We start from the raw sequence: 19,743 nt of genomic DNA, 5'->3' as shown, positions 1-19,743 counted from the left end.
CCTGTGTGTGCGTCACTCGGAATCACCACAGGGATTTCCCTCAACGTGGATGCACTCGACGTGAAGCGAAGGCCCGGTCCTGCTGGGGCATCCGGTTCTCAGCTCCCGTCCGAGGCTGGCGGGCTACCCTGCAGCACACGCTTTTTTGCTTAGAAATAAAAGGTCGCTTGTCAGGAGTGAGGCATGGAAACTAGTTTTGCTAATGCAGAAGAAGAGCAATGACGCCAAGGCACGGAGGAAGAACAGGGAGAGTCGGAGGAGGTCAAGTTCGGGTCCGGCAAGTTCAGGCCACTGGCTGGGAGGTTCCAGCCCCTGGTTCGTGGGAGATAAGTTCCGGGCTGTGGCGAAGATGGGCTCTGTGACTTGTGTTTCCCTGGTTCCCATCCTCACTGAGATGAGCGCAGTCTGCGGCCCACCTTCCCTTACAGCCACGGTTGTACTGCTCCCCGTCCCGTCCGCACAGTGTCCACCTGTGTGTAAATAAAAAAAAGCAAATGCTGCCCTAGCCGGCTTGGCTCAGCGGATAGAGCGTCAGCCTGTGGACTGAAGGGTCCCAGGTTCGATTCCGGCCAAGGGCACATGCCCGGGTTGTGGGCTCGATCCCCAGTAGGGGGCGTGCAGGAGGCAGCTGATCAATGATTCTCTCTCATCATTGATGTTTCTCTCTCTCTCTCCTTCTCCCTTCCTCTCTGAAATCAATAAAAAAATATATTTAAAAAAAAAAAGCAAATGAGAGCCAAGGCCTGTAGGATCCATCTGTGGGCCCACGACTCAAGTGGACGCCACTATTCCACCGGCATGTCCCTCCCTGTCGGGAGTGGGGAGACGCCGCGTGAACCAGCACGAATGAAGAAACAAGACGAAGTAGCAGCACTAGAAACGGCACCAGGACAGCACAGCAGGCGGAGCGTGGCCAACCCGGCGACGAAGAAGGAACGTCGGGAGGCTGGAACGCCACGACCAGGTCTGTGTTATTTAGTGGGATGCTCCCAGCCTGCCTACAAAGTAGGTGCTTATCAAACAGTGAACAGTGAATTCTTCTCACTTCTCTGTTCTTTGGACTCCCAGAGACAGGACAGCACCATTAACTGAGATGGTTCCGGGTCCACTGTGTAAATGAGATGCAACCTGGTTCGAAGAACGGAACCTTAAGACCACGGGGCCAGTTCCAAATGGGAAGAAATGAACAATTCTCAAAAGTCATGGGAAACACAAAGCCGTTGAGAGTTTTCAGAAAGCAAACAAACCCGAACAGGAACCTGCACACATCCTCAAGGTTTACCTTGACACGTACTTGTGTATGTCTACCTTTCTGTGTGCGCGCAGGCTGCAGTGTCCGCGGGATCAGACTGCCAGCTAAGAGGTAAGCATCTTGTTATTGTAAAGGCACCGACCAACCACAGCCTTTGGAACGGCTTGTGCACACCCCGCTTCCCCCACCAACGGATGAAGGCCCGTCCGTGCTGGGGAGCCACTTGGCTGCCCTTTCTGGAGTCAGGGGAAGAGATTTCAAGAGGACTTGAGATGTGCCACTGCCAGACATGTCCGGTCCCAGAGGGTTCAGAGTGGAAAGGAAGTCTCCTTCCAGTCTCCTCCCAAGCTCTCCTCACATCTCAGCGGCAGCCCCTGCTCCCCGCTCCCTCCGTGCAGACAGGGTCCTGGATACTATCTACCTGCACACACAATGCCGCTCTTTTAACAGCAAGCAGTGGCCTTCTGCGTAGTTCCTTGAGCGTTCCATAAAAATTTGCTTCGTTTTTAAAGAGCTGCACGTACTCCCCACTGTGCAAACACCACACCGAATGTGACCAGCGCTTTGTGCACGGGCATCCAGGTCGGGTCCAGTCCTTGGCAGCCAGTGATGCTGAAGCGACATGCTGAGCGGTACCGAAGGGTTTGTGTACCCAGTGCAAGTACATCGGTGGGCGAGGCTCCCTGTGGAATGGCTGGGCCAAAGGGTAAGTGCTTTTTTATTTGCCACAGCTATTGCCAAACTGATTTTTCTAGACGCTCTGCCCACTCATATTCCCACTACCAATGTGTTTCCTCATACCTTTCCTAACGCTTTAAAAAAAAAATGTCACTGCCAATCTGCTGGGTGAAAAATGGTATCTCATTGGGGTTTTAATGGCATTCTTATCAAAACGGTAGATCTGATTTTTAAAAACTGAAGCAATTTATATTTTATATTCTGTGAATTTTCTGTTCATTTTCTTATTACCAACTTTTGAAATTTCTACTCACCTCAAGCATCATTTAAAAATTAAAAACACAAACTTGAAATATTACAACACAGTGTTTCCCATTTTAAAATCTGACTCCTTACATCCCTTGTCATCAGTTCCTAAAATTATGATTTGGTGGGGAGGAGGGCGAGTGGAAGTGGAATTGGGAGAAAAGAGAGAGAAAGAACAAAACTCAGCACAGAGCCTCAAAGCCTATAACCACAGAGAATCAGAATTTAAGCCAAAGAACAGAAAGAAATCATCAACCAAAATATGATGAATTTCATAATAATCATCTGTGGCATTTCTATTTATTTCTCCATCTGAGGTTATATGGAACAAGTGTCAGAATTTCAGTTCTGAAATTCTATCTTTGAACTTAACCAGACTAAACTGGATTCGAAATTAAATCATTCTGGGACACATATTCTAACCAGCCAAGCTACTTCACACCATGCACATGGTTTCCTTATTTTTTGAAATTGGGAAAATGGAATTTTTCGTCACATCTAATTGGTTAGCCGCTTCTTCAGAATGATCAGAAAATTTCGGAGTCACAATGATCGTAAATGCAATGGAACCTAAGAAAGGTCGCAGCTGTGAACACGGTCGCTAACAGGTTACGGTGGGAATCCTGGGGCCATCTTCACCTTTCTCCTCCTGGACTCATTTCCCCCGAAGTCTTGCCCGTTCTTTCCTTGAAACCTCGTGGCCCTCAGCACTCACTGCGACTGTCCTGGTTTCGATCCTCATCACGGCATCATGGAATCACCGCTTTGGATTTTAGGTCCATCTCTGCCTTCATCACAACTTCACTCGTCCTGAAACACAACCTGCGTGGGCTTCATGGCACTCGGGGACCTAAGAGTTCCATTCGCGCTGGTAGACTAGCCGGACAAATACGTATAAAAGCTCCTCCATTCCCAACCCACGCCCGGGCGTCTGCCGTAGCTGTCCACGCATCCACGTGTGGCTCCTCTCGTCTTCTGCAGACGTTTCCCGCCACCGGTGCGCAGCCGGCACCCGCTCTCTCCCCTTTGCCTCTGCTCACGCTCTTTACTCAGTTTGTGCAAAACGATGGATCCTTTTAGTGACAGTCTAACTTCCGTGCACAACTGCCGTCCTCTCTTATTCTGTTCCTTCTCCCACGTTCGCAGTTCTCCTGGGGGACCTCCTCTATCAACTTGGCTTCAAGGACCTCCTATAACAGTGATGGTGAACCTTTTGAGCTCGGCGTGTTAGCATTTTGAAAAACCCTAACTTAACTCTGGTGCCGTGTCACATATAGACATTTTTTGATATTTGCAACCATAGTAAAACAGAGACTTATATTTTTGATATTTATTTTATATATTTAAATGCCATTTAACAAAGAAAAATCAACCCAAAAAATGAGTTCGCGTGTCACCTCTGACACGCGTGTCATGGGTTCGCCATCACTGACCTATAAGGTGACAATATACCAGCCTTCCCGCCAGCCAGATCGCTCCTGAATTCCACATCGCTCTAACCAATACCTTCTGTGTGCTCCAACGGCTCTCCCACGAAGAGCTCAACATTGACACATGCCAAACTAATCTTCTCTTTATACTTCTTTTTTAAAAAATTTTTAAAAATACATTTTATTGATTTTTCACAGAGAGGAAGGGAGAGGGATAGAGAGTTAGAAACATTGATGAGAGAGGAACATCGATCAGCTGCCTCCTGCACACCTCCCACTGGGGATGTGCCCCCAACCAAGGTACATACATGCCCTTGGCCGGAATCGAACCTGGGACCTTTCAGTCCGCAGGCCCACGCTCTATCCACTGAGCCAAACCGGTCAGGGCTCTTTATACTTCTTGAACCAAGCAGCCACCCAAGTCAGAAACCGGGGTGGTCACCCCTGACTCCTCCCTTTCCCTAACCTCTCACATCCCATTGGTGTCAGTTCCACTTTGCCCCCCGTCCTGCCTCAGTCAGTTCCTTTCTGTCTCCACAACTCCAGATTCCCAGCCGCATCACCTCGCACTGTGGCCAGTTTTCCTGGTTGATTGCTTTGCCCCTTGACTTCCATTCCCGGAAACCATCCTCTTCCCCTACGGCTGAACATTCAAAATAAAGTCATATTTTAAATGAGAATAATCTGCAGAGGATTTGTGTACAACAGGACTGCTGCTAATGGTATGGGTGGGCTGTAGGGGAAGCACAAGAGAGATGAAGACAGTGCAGAGATGATTTTGTCACCACCAAAGGTCTGAAGGGACCAGGGGAAGGACTAGTTACTGGAAGGAGTAAGGTATTTCAATAAGGTCACCTTCTGAAGGGAGGTGAAGCTGTTCCCTGGTGATTCTTCAGGGGAGGAAGCCTGGAGAAGAAAGCCCTTGGCCTCACTCTCTCTTGCCGCCCATCTCCTGCTGGAACTACTTATCCACTGGCTGAACTCAACTGGAATCAAAGGGCATGAGAGTCCGCTAAGTTAGCCCTACGGGTCAGCCTCTGGGGTGCAGCAGGGTGGAGGCAGGAAAGAACGGGTTAGGGATGTGTGCTCTTCCATCCTCTGATTAAAAGCCACTGGTGGCTCTCTACCTCCTATAAAGTTTAACTTCTTCATGAATACATGACCCTCCAAGATCTGGCCCTGACTTTTCTCCCGGGATGCTGAAACTCATCCAGATCCACCCACGGTGAACTATGTCGTCTCAGATGGCACTCACTTTCTGGAATGCCTCTCCTCTATTCCTAGGTTTGGTCAATCTATTCATCCAAAATCAATTTACTCATCACCTACTCTATAAAAGAATTTCCTATCTCAGGTATATAATTGGCCGCATTCTTTTGTGATATCATTATTTATCTACAGATTTTTATCTAAGCATGTATAATGTTTTACTGTCCTTATTTGTTCACATATTTATCGTTGTACACTAAACAGTGCAAGACGCAGAGTAGGAAAATCAATGATGGCCGAATGAAGGAATGAATTTAAGCATCAGCTCAAGTCCAATACCATCCAGGAGGTTTCCCTGACCTCACCCCATGCTGATCTTCACTGCTATTCATTACCAGGGGTCAATGTTTAATCATTCCCTACTTATTTTACTGGTTTTTGTATTGTTTTCTTAGCTAGACCACAAGTGCCTTGACAGCAGAAATCATGTCTGCTGTTTCCCTGACAACACAGCTTGAGACCATACTAGAAATTAAATAAATACTTGCCTTGAGGAGCAAGTATTTATTTAGAGCAGGAGAAATATATATATTTTTGGAATCTCAAAGTCAAATACTTATGTGACCACAAAAGTTGAATAAATTGGTAAAATTGATAACAAAGGTGGAGATGGGGACCTAATACCTACTTATTCCCAGAGGCAGGAAACCTGGCTTTTATGTAAACATGTCCACCTTTTTTTTTTTTTAATATATTTTATTGATTTTTTACAGAGAGGAAGGGAGAGATAGAGAGTTAGAAACATCGATGAGAGAGAAACATCGATCAGCTGCCTCCTGCACATCTCCCACTGGGGATGTGCCCGCAACCCAGGTACATGCTCTTGACCGGAATCGAACCTGGGACCCTTCAGTCCGCAGGCCGACGCTCTATCCACTGAGCCAAACCGGTTTTGGCTACATGTCCACCTTTTAATGGTTGGTTCAAATAAAAAAAAAATCTCATCTAACCCAGGGACCACTCTACATTTCTAAGAGAGGAAGACATAGCTGTCGTTTGACCAAGGGCTTCTAACTTCACTGATCTAGATGATACTATATGTGAGTGGGTGATTATTGGTCAGGAAATGTTAAAAAAAATTTAGCTGGGAAGTCTGGGCTCTTGAAGCACTTCATTCTCCCTTAAATTGGAACCTTACGTGGAGGCTTCTGTTTATAGCTTTTCGCACGAACATTAAGAGTACACTCATTTAAGACCTACCCTGTTGATGGCTGTTTGCCTGGATGTATAGTGAGTTCCCTTTACTTCTGGCCTACCAATTACGTTCAATTAAAAACCGGTCATAAAGGACGGTAGGTCCTACCTGACTCTGAAAGCCAGATTATGTTAAATGCCAGCACTGACAAAGAATTAGAGACTCACATACCAAATGACCAACTTCTTAAAAAAACACCAAAACATATATATATATTTTGAATTTAGAGAGGAAGGGAGAGGGAGTGAGAGAGAAACATCAATGATGAGAGAGAATCATTGATCATCTGCCTCCTGCACGCCCCCTACTGGGGATGGAGCCCACAATTGGGGCATGTGCCCTGATGGGGAATCAAACTGTGACCTTCTGGTTCATAGGTTGATGCTCAACCACTGAGCCACACTGGCCAGGCAGACCATCTTCTTAACAAAGAGACTCAATCAGATGTGGAAAGACAAAAGAGAAAAGGAAGAGGAGTCAGAGCCTCTGGACCAGAGCCATGTCAGGAAACATCATCTCTCCAGCAGCCTGCTTTCACACACACGCTACCTCACTCAACAGTCCGTGGAGTGGGCGGGGATTATACAGATTGGACCAATGAGGAACCGAAGCCTGCAGAGATGCAGGAAGATGCCTCTGGGCAGTCGCAAATCCCGGATGGACACTTCCGTGTGCTGACCTCAGGTCTACCTTTACTACGCTGCTTCACCCAGGGCTGACCTCTCCCTCCTCAGGAGGAAGGCAACAGGGGGAGGAGCTGGCTATGCCTTGTCTGTTCCTGAAAAAATATACAACAGTTAGTAGGAAGAAGGGTCATTTAGCAATGAATTCTCCTCTGACAGCTGAAGGGCTGTTCGGGTTGTTTCATTTAATCCCCAGAATGACCCTGGCAGTTGATTCAACGATAAAACACGTCTACATTTAAGTGTAACTTGGGGTACGTGTCACTGAGAATTCACCCCATTCTGTGGAACCAGAGCCCAGGTCTTCTTCTTAGTCTCTGCCTTTGTGACTAGTTGCCAGGATGAAGCAGTTGTTTCTGTTCGGGTAAAAAACCTACCTTAAAAAAAAAAAAATCAAGGTCCTAATTAGTAAAAAGCAATTCCTTTTGAGGTACCGTCCTTTTTGGGAACTATAAAATGATCTACTTACCCAGGCAAAAATTAAGAGTAGCAAAAATAAGACTTCAATTTTTATTTGTAGAATTTAAAACCCTATCTTATGAAAAGAGAAGAGGGAAGAAAGGACTAGAAAAATGGAGCTCAGCGGAGAGAGCATGAGGAGAAAGGGAGGTAGGAAAAGGCATTAAAAAAAGAAAACGAGACCTAGAAATTGACATCAGCAAAACAAAATGCATGATACACAGAGAAACACGATTTCAACCCAGACAAAGGCAAGGCAGACCACACCAAGGCAGATGGACAAAATGCGGATGTTACACCACACAGACAGAGCGTATAGCTGTGTTGTCATTTTACAGCTCCAGGCAAAAATAAAGGCGCACTGTATAGGCTCAGAGTTGGGGGCCAGGAGTTTTCAATACAGTGGTTCTGATGATGTATGCTTCTCTTTCATGCCTTATGGAAGCATTTAGAGAGGAAAAAGAGAGCCAAGCTACATGTCCAAAGTGTGGGGAGGGTGCGGAAAACACTCAAGGGCTGAACATTCCACCATTATTTCTCTATTGAAACATGACCCCATTCTTGGCTTCTTATTTGCTCCCTTTTCCACAGCCCGACAGTAAACTCCCACACACCAGTGTAGCCACAGAGCAGAGACAATCATACGAGCAGCTGCTCAAGCTGTGGTTTTCATTAGGAAAAAAAGTGCCTTGATTTTAAAGGATTTTGTTTTCAACCTCGGGGCCCAAACTGAAGTGATTGAAACTCCATGTACAGAAACACGAATGGTTGCTTAGAAGTACGATGAGAACATAGTCAGCATTATCTATGGGGGGTGAGAACAGTTCATATTTTAATACCCACCTTGGCTTCGTGCATGGAGCTTGGATATAGGAAAGCTAGCAAAAAATAATATAGAGAACTATGGAATAAGCCAGTGATGGCGAACCTATGACACACGTGTCAGAGGTGACGCGCGAACTCATTTTTTTGGTTGATTTTTCTTTGTTAAATGGCATTTAAATATATAAAATAAATATAAAAAATATAAGTCTTTGTTTTACTATGGTTGCAAATATCAAAAAATTTCTATATGTGACACGGCACCAGAGTTAAGTTAGGGTTTTTCAAAATGCTGACACGCCGAGCTCAAAAGGTTCGCCATCACTGGTATAGGCCCTACATTGCATTTCTGCACATGTTAGCAGTACATTTTCATCAAATTCTTTTTTTTAAAATATATTTTATTAATTTTTTACAGAGAGGGAGAGAGATAGAGAGTTAGAAACATCGATCAGCTGCCTCCTGCACACCTCCCACTGGGGATGTGCCCGCAACCAAGGTACATGCCCTTGACCGGAATCGAACCTGGGACCTCTCAGTCCGCAGGCTGACGCTCTATCCACTGAGCCAAACCGGTTTCGGCTTCATCAAATTCTTTAGCTACATAAAACAAGACTGTCAAACCAGAAAGTGACATGGAGGAGTCTTAAATATATATTACTAGAGGCCCGGTTCACGAAATTCATGCATGGGTGTGTGTGTGTGGGGGGGGTCCCTCAGCCCGGCCTGCACTCTCTCGCAATCCGAGACCCCTCGGGGGATGTCTGACTGCCGGCTTAGGCCCGATCCCTCTCACAATACGGGACCACTGGCTCCTAACCACTGGCCTTCTTGCCTGCCTGATCACCCCTAACTACTCTGCCTGCCTGCCTGATGACCCTAGCTGCTCATCTGCCTGCCTGATCACCCCTACTGCCTCTGCCTCGGCCCCTGTGGCTTCATCCAGATAGATGGCTGGAATGATGTTCGGAAGGTCGTTCGGCTGTCCGATCTAATTAGCATATTATGCTTTTATTATTATAGACTAGAGAAGAAGACAATCTGAAAAGGCTACATACCCTACGATTCCAACCATCTGACATTCTGGAAAAGGCAAACCTACTGGAGACAGTAAAAAGATCAATGGTTTCCAGGGATTAGTGGGCAGGGAGGGATAAGTAGATGGCGCACAGAGGGTTTTTAGTGTAAATACTCTGTATGATGTATACTGTAATGGTCGGATCATGCCTTTATACATTTGTCCAAACCCACAGAATGTACACCAACAGTGAGTGAACCCTAAGGTGAACTCTGGACTTTGGGTGATAATGTGTCAGTGTAGGCTCGTTGATTGTAACGAATGTACTGCGGAGGTGGGGGAATGTTGACATTGGGGGAGGCCACGTATGTGCTGGGGCAAGGGGCATGTGGGGAAATCTCTGTACCTTCCCTCCAATTTTGGTGTGGACCTACAATTGCTCTACAAATAAGGAAGAAAGAAAGAAAGAAAGAAAGAAAGAAAGAAAGAAAGAAAGAAAGAAAGAAAGAAAGAAAGAAGAGTGGGAGAGAGAGAGAGAGAGAGGAAGGAAGGGAGGGGAGGAAGGGAGGAAGGAAGGGAGGGAGGGAGGAAGGAAGAAAGGAAGGAAGTAAGTGAGGGAGGAAGGAAGGTGGTTCCTTGAAGGCTTGCACTTGACACAAGAGCAGAGCTCAGGTCTGGCAGCCCCAGAACCAGGCAGGTTCTGTTGTCGGGGCTCAGCATGAGGCTTGGGACTCCCGATTCCACATGTGCTCATTGGTTATCGTTTTGCCTTCACATCTTCCCACAGCAGTCACGTTCATAACTTCTAGAGTCGAAATCCTGGCTTTCCCCCTATTGTGCCACTTGGGTCAGTCCCCATGAGCCATCTCCTCCTTCATCCATCTCCTCGGTCTGTCTCATGTGAAGGCCACAGACCAACACCGGCCATTGGGCTGACTACACACATCGCAAGGGCTGGGCACAGGGTGACCATCAGAGAGAAGTCGAAAGTGACAGACGCACCTCGCCACGAGTGAAAAGGAGTCCCCGCGTGCTAGTATCCGAACTTCCTGCGGGTCAGGAGAAAGGGCTAGCTTCTGACAGGAAATCTGGAAAAGCTCCTGGAGAAGCAGACCAGGAAAGAGCAGCCGGGATCTGACATCGTTAAGTGGCCCATCGGGGAGTCAAGCAGAAGAGAGAAGAGAGAAGAGAGACACTCGGACGATGTGGGCGCACGGCCACCTGGTTGGACACTCGGTTCTGGGAAGGGTGTGGGGTGGAGGACACATGTTATCTTTTCTAGGACAAGCTGCCCAGTGAACCCTCTGCTCCATGAAGAGCAACTGCAACGGAAGGCCTGCTGCTTGGACTATGACTCGCGTGCGTTTGTGGCACGGAGACTGCAGACGGCAGCCCCAGGCTCGACAGGAACTGGTCAAAGCTGCGGTCAAAGCAGAAACTCCAGCCCAATAAAAAGAGCCTCCGTGCCGGAGCGGCCCTCCCTCTTGGGGAATCTTTCCTCTTTAATTAAAAGAGAGGAGAAGCAACAGCCGGCTGCTGCTCTGAGACCTGGGGCTCCGCTTCTGTTCTGGTGTTGAATGAAGGGCCAGCTTCCAGGCAGTGGACCGGCCCGTGTCCCACGCTCCTGAGCGGGCCATGGCCACCCCCTCCCCTCCCGGAGCACTGCTCTCCCTCTGCCTCTCTTCAGCCTCGGCTGACAAACCACCCTGCGCCTGCTCCCTGCTTCCCAGCCTTCGTTTTCACGCGAACGCCCGCGCTTCCATGCCCCGCAGGGCCAGCCCGCTGAGCACCCTGCGGTCCCTCTTCCGTGTGGGACAGGCCGCGGGCAAGTGGAGGACTGTGCTCAGTGACTCATCCCTCCCGCCCAGGGCCGCGGTGTGAACAGGCTGCTCCGGGCAGGGGCAGGGGCAGGGCCGAGGGGGACACAGGCTGGGAAGCAGGACCAGGAGCAGCGACTTCGCAGGGCACAGGGGTGACCCTAACTGCTCGCCTTTACTGTCGCCTGCCCGCCCGATCGCCCCTAACTGCGCTTCAGATGAAAACACTCCGGTCTCCAGTGGGCGATCGGGCCTTTAAAACACCAGAGTCCCTGGGGAAAACTTAAAAAGGACCATCGGCGCTGAGTCAGCAACTCTGGTTTCTGAAACTGTACTAAGGAGACGTCTTTATTTTCTGGTCTTACAGTTTTATTTCTTTAAAAATAAAAAACCAAAACACACTTAAAGGGCCAGGGATGTTAGAAAGATACATTAAGAATTTAAACTATTTAAAAGTTTATATTGCCCTTGCCCAGTGGTCGGCAAACTGCAGCCCCTTGAGTGTGGCTCTGCCACAAAATACCACGTGTGGGTGCGCACGTACAGTGCGATTGAAACTTCGTGGCCACACTCAAGGGGCCAAAGAGCCTCATGTGGCTTGCGAGCCGCAGTTTGCCGACCACTGCCTAGCCGGTTTGGCTCAGTGGGTAGAGCATTGGCCTATACACTGAAGGGTCCTGGGTTCAATTCCGGTCAAGGGCATGTACCATGGTTGCAGGGTCCATCCCAGCCCCGGTTGGGGTGAAAGCGGGAGGCAGCCAATCGATGTGTCTCTCTCACATCGATGTTTTTCTTTCTCTGTCACTTCCCCTTCCCTCCACTGTCTCTAAAAATCAGTGGAAAAATATCCTCAGGTGAGGATTAACAACAAAAAAAGAAAAGAAAAACAGAATCTACATAGTTGCTGAATGGAAATTATGGCTAACAACCTGTCAATCATCAGAAAATGAGTAGATTGTACCCAGGTCGATGTCTAGTGTTGATACAGAGGCTTATGGCACTGTCTTCATACATATTCGGTCCGTAGGAGGAGTGATGAAAATGCTGGCCGTCTATTTTTGTGCAAATATAAACACATCCTCATGCAGCAAGATATTACTTAGGCTTAATTTGCGGTAGTAGGAGGCGATGAGCGGTGGACAAGAGCCCCGGGGAGGAGCAGGCAGACCTGGGTTGGGGGGTGGATACGAGTGTAACCTTGGGGAAGGTCAGCTCTCTGAGCTCCAGTTTCCTCACATACAGAACAGGATCGGTGACTCCTACTCGTGGGACTGCTGCAAGGACTAAATGAGACCACGTATGTACAAACTCCACAAGGGGCAGTGTGCACTTGATTAATAGTAAGATGATTAATATGTACGTATATATTTTAAAAATATATTTTATTGATTTCAGAGAGGAAGGGAGAGGGAGAGAGAGAAACATCAATGATGAGAGAGAATCCTGCATGTCCCCTACTGGGGATCAAGCCTGCACCCGGGCATGTGCCCTGATCGGGAATGGAACTATGACCTGCTGGTTCATAGGTCGATGCTCAACCACTGAGCCATGCCAGGTAGATGATTTATATGTTTTTATTATCAGTATTCAGTAACGGAATTAAAAATATGGGCCCAATTAATTTTTCCTCCTTATTTTAACTCCTAGGCGAAATAATAAAACAATTCCAAGAATGTTTATTTACTTCCCACTCTGTTCAGGCAGTGTGCAAAGTGCCAGAGATGTTTCAGGTCCTCAGAGATGGCTGGGCAGAAAAATACTTAGAAATATGTGTTTCTTTCTCTCTTATTTTACATACAGATTACAATTTTCCCATGCCTACCCAGTTTTTAAGAGGCGAATGACTTAGTGTAGTATGCTTATTTTGCATGCCTTGCAAATAATTGATACATCCAAAATAATTGGATAGTTCACAAATCGAATCACTAAAAGATATAGTGGCATGGCACCTGAATTTACAAAGGCTGATACGGTTGACCCCCTGGAGGTAGGATAGACAATGTCAACAAATAATATTTTGTTTCGGCAATTACCCCGTATTTCCACCAAGGATCCAGGCGAATCTTTCCACGGCCGGGATAAGGGGGTGTTGACATTGCTTTCATGCGTGTTACTCTTACCAGTCACTGAGTGGCAGCTTATTCTTCTAGACTTCTGAGTCATTTCAACTTACACAAACATTTTTGTGGAATGAAGTTAGAGAGGGTTAGGGCAGTAGGAAAAAATCTTTACATGATAAAGATAACTGGAAAAGATTATGTAGTTTTCGGTGTTGGTAAAACTGACTCATTATATGGTGAAAAACTAAAAAATGAATTCTTATCTGACACCACCTACTGGCAGGGATGGACTCCAGGGATAGACACTAGAAGGTAAACCAATGATCCCATGAAAATGAAAGATTTCTGTTCTGGGAGGGATATTGTGGGAAAAGCTGACAGACAGGTGACAGAACAGATGATGCTCGCAAAGCCGACAGCTGAGGAGTTTGATATCTGAGCCAGTCGGTGAAATCCTGCAGATCACCGAAAGATACCATCGCCAATCCAACAATGAGCCAAGAAGGCGAACAGGCAACTTTCCAGGGCGATCCAAAGACTAGCAAGCACGTGAAGAGATGCTGCATCGTCAGGCAAATGGAAACCAAGAGCTATTACTGCAGACCTGTGAGCCCACCAGTCTGTAAATTCCTGAGGTGGGTAAGGAATCCTCCTGGGCTGTGGTGGGCGTCAGGCTTGGGGCAGCCATTCTGGAGAGGAAGCTGGTACCATTTGGTCACATTAACTCCGTATTTCTAAACACCCAGAGACCCCCACTCCTGTGTACACACCCCAAAGAAGCGCTCACACGCACCCCAAGGGGAATGCTCACTGCAGCACGATTTTGGTTGCCCACCCTGGGGGAGTCCATACGAACACACAGCAACAAGAATTAGTTTTAAAATAAGTGGATCTTCAACCAATGAACCAGAAGGCCGCGGTTGGATTCCTGGTCAGGGTACATGCCCGGGTTGTGGGCTCGATCCCCAGTGGGGGGCGTGCAGGAGGCAGCCAATCAATGATTCTTTCTCATCACTGATAGATATCTCTCTCTCCTTTCTCTCTCCCTCTCTCTCTCCCTCTCCCGTCCTCTCTAAAATCAATAAAAATATATTTAAAAAAAAAGAAAACAAGGCAACACCATAAAATCTAAGAGGCTCACGACTAGTGTGCATCAGGTCCACCTGCAGGCGTGTCGAGGCGAGAGGGGCCCTGCCCAGTGTGATTCAGGTGCGTTTCCCACGGTGCCCAGGTGACGCTGCCACCACCACGCCCGCTCTGAGGATGCGGCAACCACTCAGACTGGCATCGGCTGGTAGAGGAGAGAATATGATGGCACTGCGGGGCCTGCGGGCCGGGGAGGAACGGGACGCGAGGGAGACCCTGCGGTGAGCGGGCCTCTGGATGGGAACATGGAGGTGGGAGACAGAGGGGAACATGGAGGTGGGAGATGGAGGTGGGAGACAGAGGGGAGACGGAGGGGAACATGGAGGTGGGAGATGGAGGGGAACATGGAGGGGAGACGGAGGGGAACATGGAGGTGGGAGATGGAGGGGAGACGGAGCGGGGAGAACACCAAGCAGCAGGCCAGGCGGGAGGACAGGGTGGGCTCCATCTGCTGCCGGGCAGTGAGCAGAAGGCTGCCGAGGCGAGTGGCTGCCCTGCACGGCCCTCCTGCCCCGGGGGCACTGCCTTGTCCAGTTGCCACCCTGGGCTTACAGCTCCTCAGGACTGAGCTGGGGGACCGGGCAGCTGAGAGTCCCTGCCAGCGAGGGCCTGCCCGCCACTTATCACTCCCCTGAACCAGAGCCACACGCTGAGCTGCGAGAAGGGTCTCCCAGGTCATGCGGGCTGGGGCCACACTGTTAGCATGTCCCCAGCTCTGCACACAAAGCACATCCCGGATGGCTGAGGCCGGAGCGCAGGCCCTGAGGCCCTGAGGCCCGGTGGTCGCTGGTTGGGGGGCAGCGGGCCCCCCTGCCTCCCTCTCTGCTCTGAGGAACCCAGGGCCCACGTTCACACTCAGCGACCCTGTCTCCCTGCTGCCCCGGGCGCTCAGGGAAGGCACCCCGAAGTCTCACCACCCCAAAGAGCAGGCACGAAAGAGGGGGGGAGGCACAGAGTCCCCGGCGCACAAAATCCCCAAGGGAGTGGCCCTCTCAGGCCAGCTAGATGGTCCAGCCCATCCACCCTCCCACTCTCAGTCTGGGCACTGCTGCAACCTCCTGACGAAAGGAGGTGAGAGAGACGTCTGGTCCGCTCTCTGGGGAGAGCCCGGTCCCGCCCACTGACCAGGAGGCTGCGAGGACCACGTGGAATCACCCTAGAGAGAGAGAGTGAGCAGGGCTGGGCCTGAGTCCTCTGCACACGGCATCTACTGCCGCTGAGCCCAACGCTGGGCCCCCGTGGGCATGGCCCCGGGGCCCGTCTGAGCCCTTCCCTGGGACCCTGGCCCCCTGGGGAGAGAGTGAAGGACCAACATGCTGGGCCAGGACGTGGACTGAAATGACAGTGACAGATACGACACAGTTTACGGGGATCCAGCTTAGAGGGTGGACATGAATCCTTGTTAGAGAGTCGAGGCTGAGATGATATGTAAGAAAGTGGAAGTGTACTCCATAGGCAGACTTTGAAACAGGAGAAGTCAAGGTGAAAGAGTCAAACCTACTGGGGGTGACAGGGCAGCTGGGAGGGTTAGGTTTTCTGTGGAGATGGAGAGAGGGAAACATTTAGAAGAGAGAGAAGAAACAGGCACCGCGTCTTAAGGTCAACACAGTAGAGAATGAACCATGGGAGACAGAGAGAGAATGGAGAGCATGAGGGGAGCAGGGGGGGGGGGCGGGGACCGGCAGGGAGAAGGTGGGGAAGAGGTTCAAGGACGGTCCCAGGAGGGTCTTGTGTTACAGTCAAGGAGCAGCGATGGAAGCGAGCACAGCCCTGACCTTGAAGTCAGGATCATCAAGGTGCAGCTTTCCAGCCGAGAAGACCAAGGCCCCGCCAGGCACCAGGTACCAGCTGTCAGGTAGCATCCCAAGACTCCTGCGCAGCCTGCGTGACTTTGTGGGCGAGGTCACAGCCTCCAATGGAGTGGAGACCTGACCCGCGCTTCCCACTCGCTCCCCGTCTCTCTGATTCCCCGAGAAGAGGCGGCTGGCGGCTGGCACTCCATCTCCTCTGCATCCCCACCTGCTCCCAGCTCTCCTCCTGGGCTGCCAGGGACCCTCCCCCCGGCGCTGTTTATTTACTTGTTAATTTTGGAAATTCTCTTAGGTGCCCCTCCTCGGTGTAGACACTGGGGAGGGTGGGAGCAGTGTGACTTCGGTGCCACCTGAGCATGAAAGCCAGAAGCGCCCAGGCGGCCCCTGCCGAGCTGGGGAGGGTGACTCAGGCCGGGACTCAGGACGGAGGGACCACGCTGTGCACCGAGTGGCTGAGAACATTGTGAAATTACAGTCAGAAACAAGCAGGTGTGTAGAGAGAGGGAGAACGAGCAAAAAGCCCACACAGGCTGTCACCAAGCCAAACACTTCAACTCCCAACCTAATTTAGCCCTTTACCCATCAGAAAACAAAATCTGTCAGAAAAGAGAGGGCCTCACAGAGGGCTTAGTCCCTCAGACCCCGAGGGGCACGATTCCCGGGCGGTTCTGATGAGCCAGGAGAACGCCCGGTGGTATACTTAGGCCCCACCGGGGACAGCTTTGAGACAGGTGACACCCGGAGGTGTCAGAACTGCTACTTCTGTGGCAGCAGAATCTGCTGCCAAGTTCTTGTTTACCGAAACGTCTCGCCTTAAAGGAAAAATAAATAGGAAAGTGCAAATACTCGAAAACAGTGGCGCACATTGGCTGGGGTGAGGATGCGGACGCGAAAGCAAGGCTGGTCTTGCTACTCTTCCAGCCATGGACACCTGCAGGAGGAAGCGCCGATTTTAGGCGGCAGAAGGCAGCGCCCGGAGGGGGCCCACGGGGACGAGGGAGGTGAAGGAGGAAGGAGATTGTAACCAGATGGAGTCACTTCACAGGGCACAGGCTGTGCTGACATGACATTCGACATATACCTCTTACACATATTTTTTGCTGGCTTTTATAACTTTGACAAAAAACGAAGGATATCCCAATCTGCCTTCCTCCTTTATAACATCTTTCTTTTTTTAGAAAAAAATATTTTTATTGATTTCAGAGAGGAAGGGAGAGAGAGAGAGATAGAAACATCAATGATGAGAGAGAGTCATTGATAGGCTGTCTCCTGCACCCCCATCTGGGGATTGAGCCTGCCACGGGGACATGTGCCCTGACCAGGAATCAAACCATGCCCTCCTGGCTCATAGGTCGATGCTCAGCCACTGAGCCACACCACTGGGCTATGACATCTCTTTTTGGCAAAACAGGGAAATAATGAGCCCATGAGGTGATTACCTCTCTGTGAAAGTCCTGTAATTCTCTCTCTTGGTAGAAGCGGGACGCAGTTTTGCGAGATGTGCGGGAACTGCAGTGTGGACAGAAATATCGAGACACCTGCAGCAAGAGGGTGGCTGAGCTCATCCTGTCCTTGCTGGAGAATGCCCACCCGGGCTGGGGAGCTTTCAGGGGCGCCGTTCCTGCCCACTCCTTCCTTCCTCCTCAAATACAGCCACCCACCCCCACGGCCAATTTCCAAATGGGCACCGTGATTAACGGTCCCGGCAAGAACTTAATTTCCTGGCCAGGGGTCCAGGCTGATTTCCAATAAAAGAACTCACTCCAGACAACCATTTCCTCTCCACAGCTTCTGGTCTTTGATTCAATTGTGGGCTTTCTTCCCTCTCAGTGTGAAAGCAGAATCGATTTTTGAACTTCCTTTCGGTGAATGTTCCCAAGAATCAGAGCGTGCTGGAGCTGGAAGGGACCCTACAGGCAATGCGTTGCGGCCTCCCCTTGACATTCAAAGGGCACTGACTCACACGTTCTGCGTGCACACGGCAGAGCGGCAAGAGAAGAGGGGACGGCTGTCATGTGGGGACACAGCGTGGGGGCACAGCGTCGGGACACAGCGTGGGGGCAGTGTGGGGGCAGTGTGGGGGCGCAGCGTGGGGACAGTGTGGGGGCACAGTGTGGCCCGCGTGGCCTCATTATGCAGCCGCCTTTAGTGAAACCGTCTATTTTCAGTCGGGAACGAGGCGCCACGGAGGATATTTCTGCGGTCACGGGCGCAGGAAAGCCACCACCACAAAACAAGTGTCAGTGAAACCCTTCAAACCCAGCAGCGCTGCTGCCATGTTCAGTGACTCCAGGCTCTTCACACACCCACGCAGATGCCATGCGTTGTCCTGGTGGGAACCGCAGTGTCCATCTCTGGTCTTTCTTTCTCGGAAATGCTTCCCGGAGGAGGCCGCTGCGCTTTGCGGAACCAGTTCTGAAAGGAAGAGGTTCCCGAACGAGAGGCTAATGACCGCGTCATAGAGCACCTTCTCTGGATGCCCCAGGTCCCACAGGTCCTCCCAGCTCCCATCCGGGACATGCCTCCTGGGTCGCTGCCTAAATTGTCTGAAATTCACAGGTGAGGGTACGCAGATGGCGAGGAAGGGCTGGCTGCGGGGCGGAGGGGCGGCCGAGTGACCCAGGGGCACGGGAGCCGGCGGTCCGCAGTGAACGCTGACCTTGGTCGGAAGAGGGACGCACATGCTGTTAAAGGCCCAGTGCACATCCAGCTCCCTTCTCAGCTGTGCCCTTCCCTGAGTATTTTGTTCTTTTCGAGGCTTTCTTATTTGTAAACGAGCAATAGTGAAAGTCTACTGGGAGGCTGTAAAACCACGATAAATAGGATGTACGAAAGGGCTACTCGTAGCCCCTGACAGGTCCTGGTGCTCGGCACATTCTTGTTGAATTTAAATCTTTTTAAAAAATATATATTTTATTGATTTTTTCACAGAGAGGAAGGGAGAGGGATAGAGAGTTAGAGACATTGATGAGAGAGAAACATCGATCAGCTGCCTCCTGCACACCCCCCACTGGGGATGTGCCCGCAACCAAGGTACATGCCCTTGACTGGAATCGAACCTGGGACCTTTCAGTCCGCAGGCCGACGCTCTATCCACTGATCCAAACCAGTCAGGGCTGAACTTAAATCTTTTAATCGCTTCCTGTAATGCTTTCTTCTTAGTTGAAACACTTCAACTGCCACGAAATTACTACAAATGCAGGGACTTACAGCATTTCACTATAAAAGTCAGTATAGAGCAATGACAGGATTAAAAAAAAAAGTTCACCGGCTGACCTATTCCCTGCTCAAATGCTCTGGTGAACGAAAAATAGTGCAGGCTGCGAACCACCACAGAACTTAATGCTACCGATCTGAACGTTGGAAGGAGGCGGCGCTTGAAGACTCGGAGAAGCGTGGGCTTCAGACCAGATGGGCTCCGCTTCCTCGCAGCAAGACCTTGGGTAGATATCCGACTTCCCTGAAACGTACCTTCCTCTTCGATAGAGAGAGAACCACTTGACAGGCTATGGTGAGGATCAATTAATATTAGCAGATGTATGGAGCAGCCAGCGAGAATGATCCCCGACTCAGAACGATGCCCTTGGAACTAGCTAGCGATTCATGCTCGGAAAGGAGGAAGGGAAGGCCTGACATCACAGGCCTGCCGTGTAGGCGGTTTCACCGGGAAGCGACAACTTTGCCCTCCCCAGGGGTCCAACAAAGGGGAGACAGACACAGGCCCGGTAAAGCTGGGATGACGAGGGCAGGTGCTTCCTGTCCGTCACAGCTGGGAACAGAGGCTATTGGCCAGCATG

General features: G+C 50.1%; 2 protein-coding genes across 6 annotated transcripts in view; one reads left to right on the top strand and one right to left on the bottom strand.

The window, feature by feature from the left end:
* The window catches only part of MEP1B (meprin A subunit beta), a 495,370-nt gene that overhangs the window by 93,914 nt on the left and 381,713 nt on the right, over nt 1–19,743 (top strand). The window lies entirely within an intron of this gene.
* GAREM1 (GRB2 associated regulator of MAPK1 subtype 1) overlaps nt 1–19,743 on the bottom strand; it is a 156,715-nt gene that overhangs the window by 36,151 nt on the left and 100,821 nt on the right. The window contains exon 1 of one of the 5 annotated variants that reach the window (XM_059707396.1): nt 18,253–18,313. The exons of the other annotated variants lie outside the window; for them this stretch is intronic. Within the exon in view, the coding sequence (XP_059563379.1) occupies nt 18,253–18,298 (46 nt within the window). The 5' untranslated portion in view covers nt 18,299–18,313. Of the gene's footprint in view, nt 1–18,252; nt 18,314–19,743 lie in introns of those variants that run through there. 5 annotated transcript variants of the gene reach the window in all.

The sequence above is a fragment of the Myotis daubentonii genome, chromosome 8 (assembly GCF_963259705.1).
Source record: "Myotis daubentonii chromosome 8, mMyoDau2.1, whole genome shotgun sequence".
Classification (NCBI taxonomy): Eukaryota; Metazoa; Chordata; class Mammalia; order Chiroptera; family Vespertilionidae; genus Myotis; species Myotis daubentonii.
The sequence above is the reverse complement of the archived record's forward strand: the minus strand, read 5'-3'. Positions and strand labels throughout refer to the sequence as shown.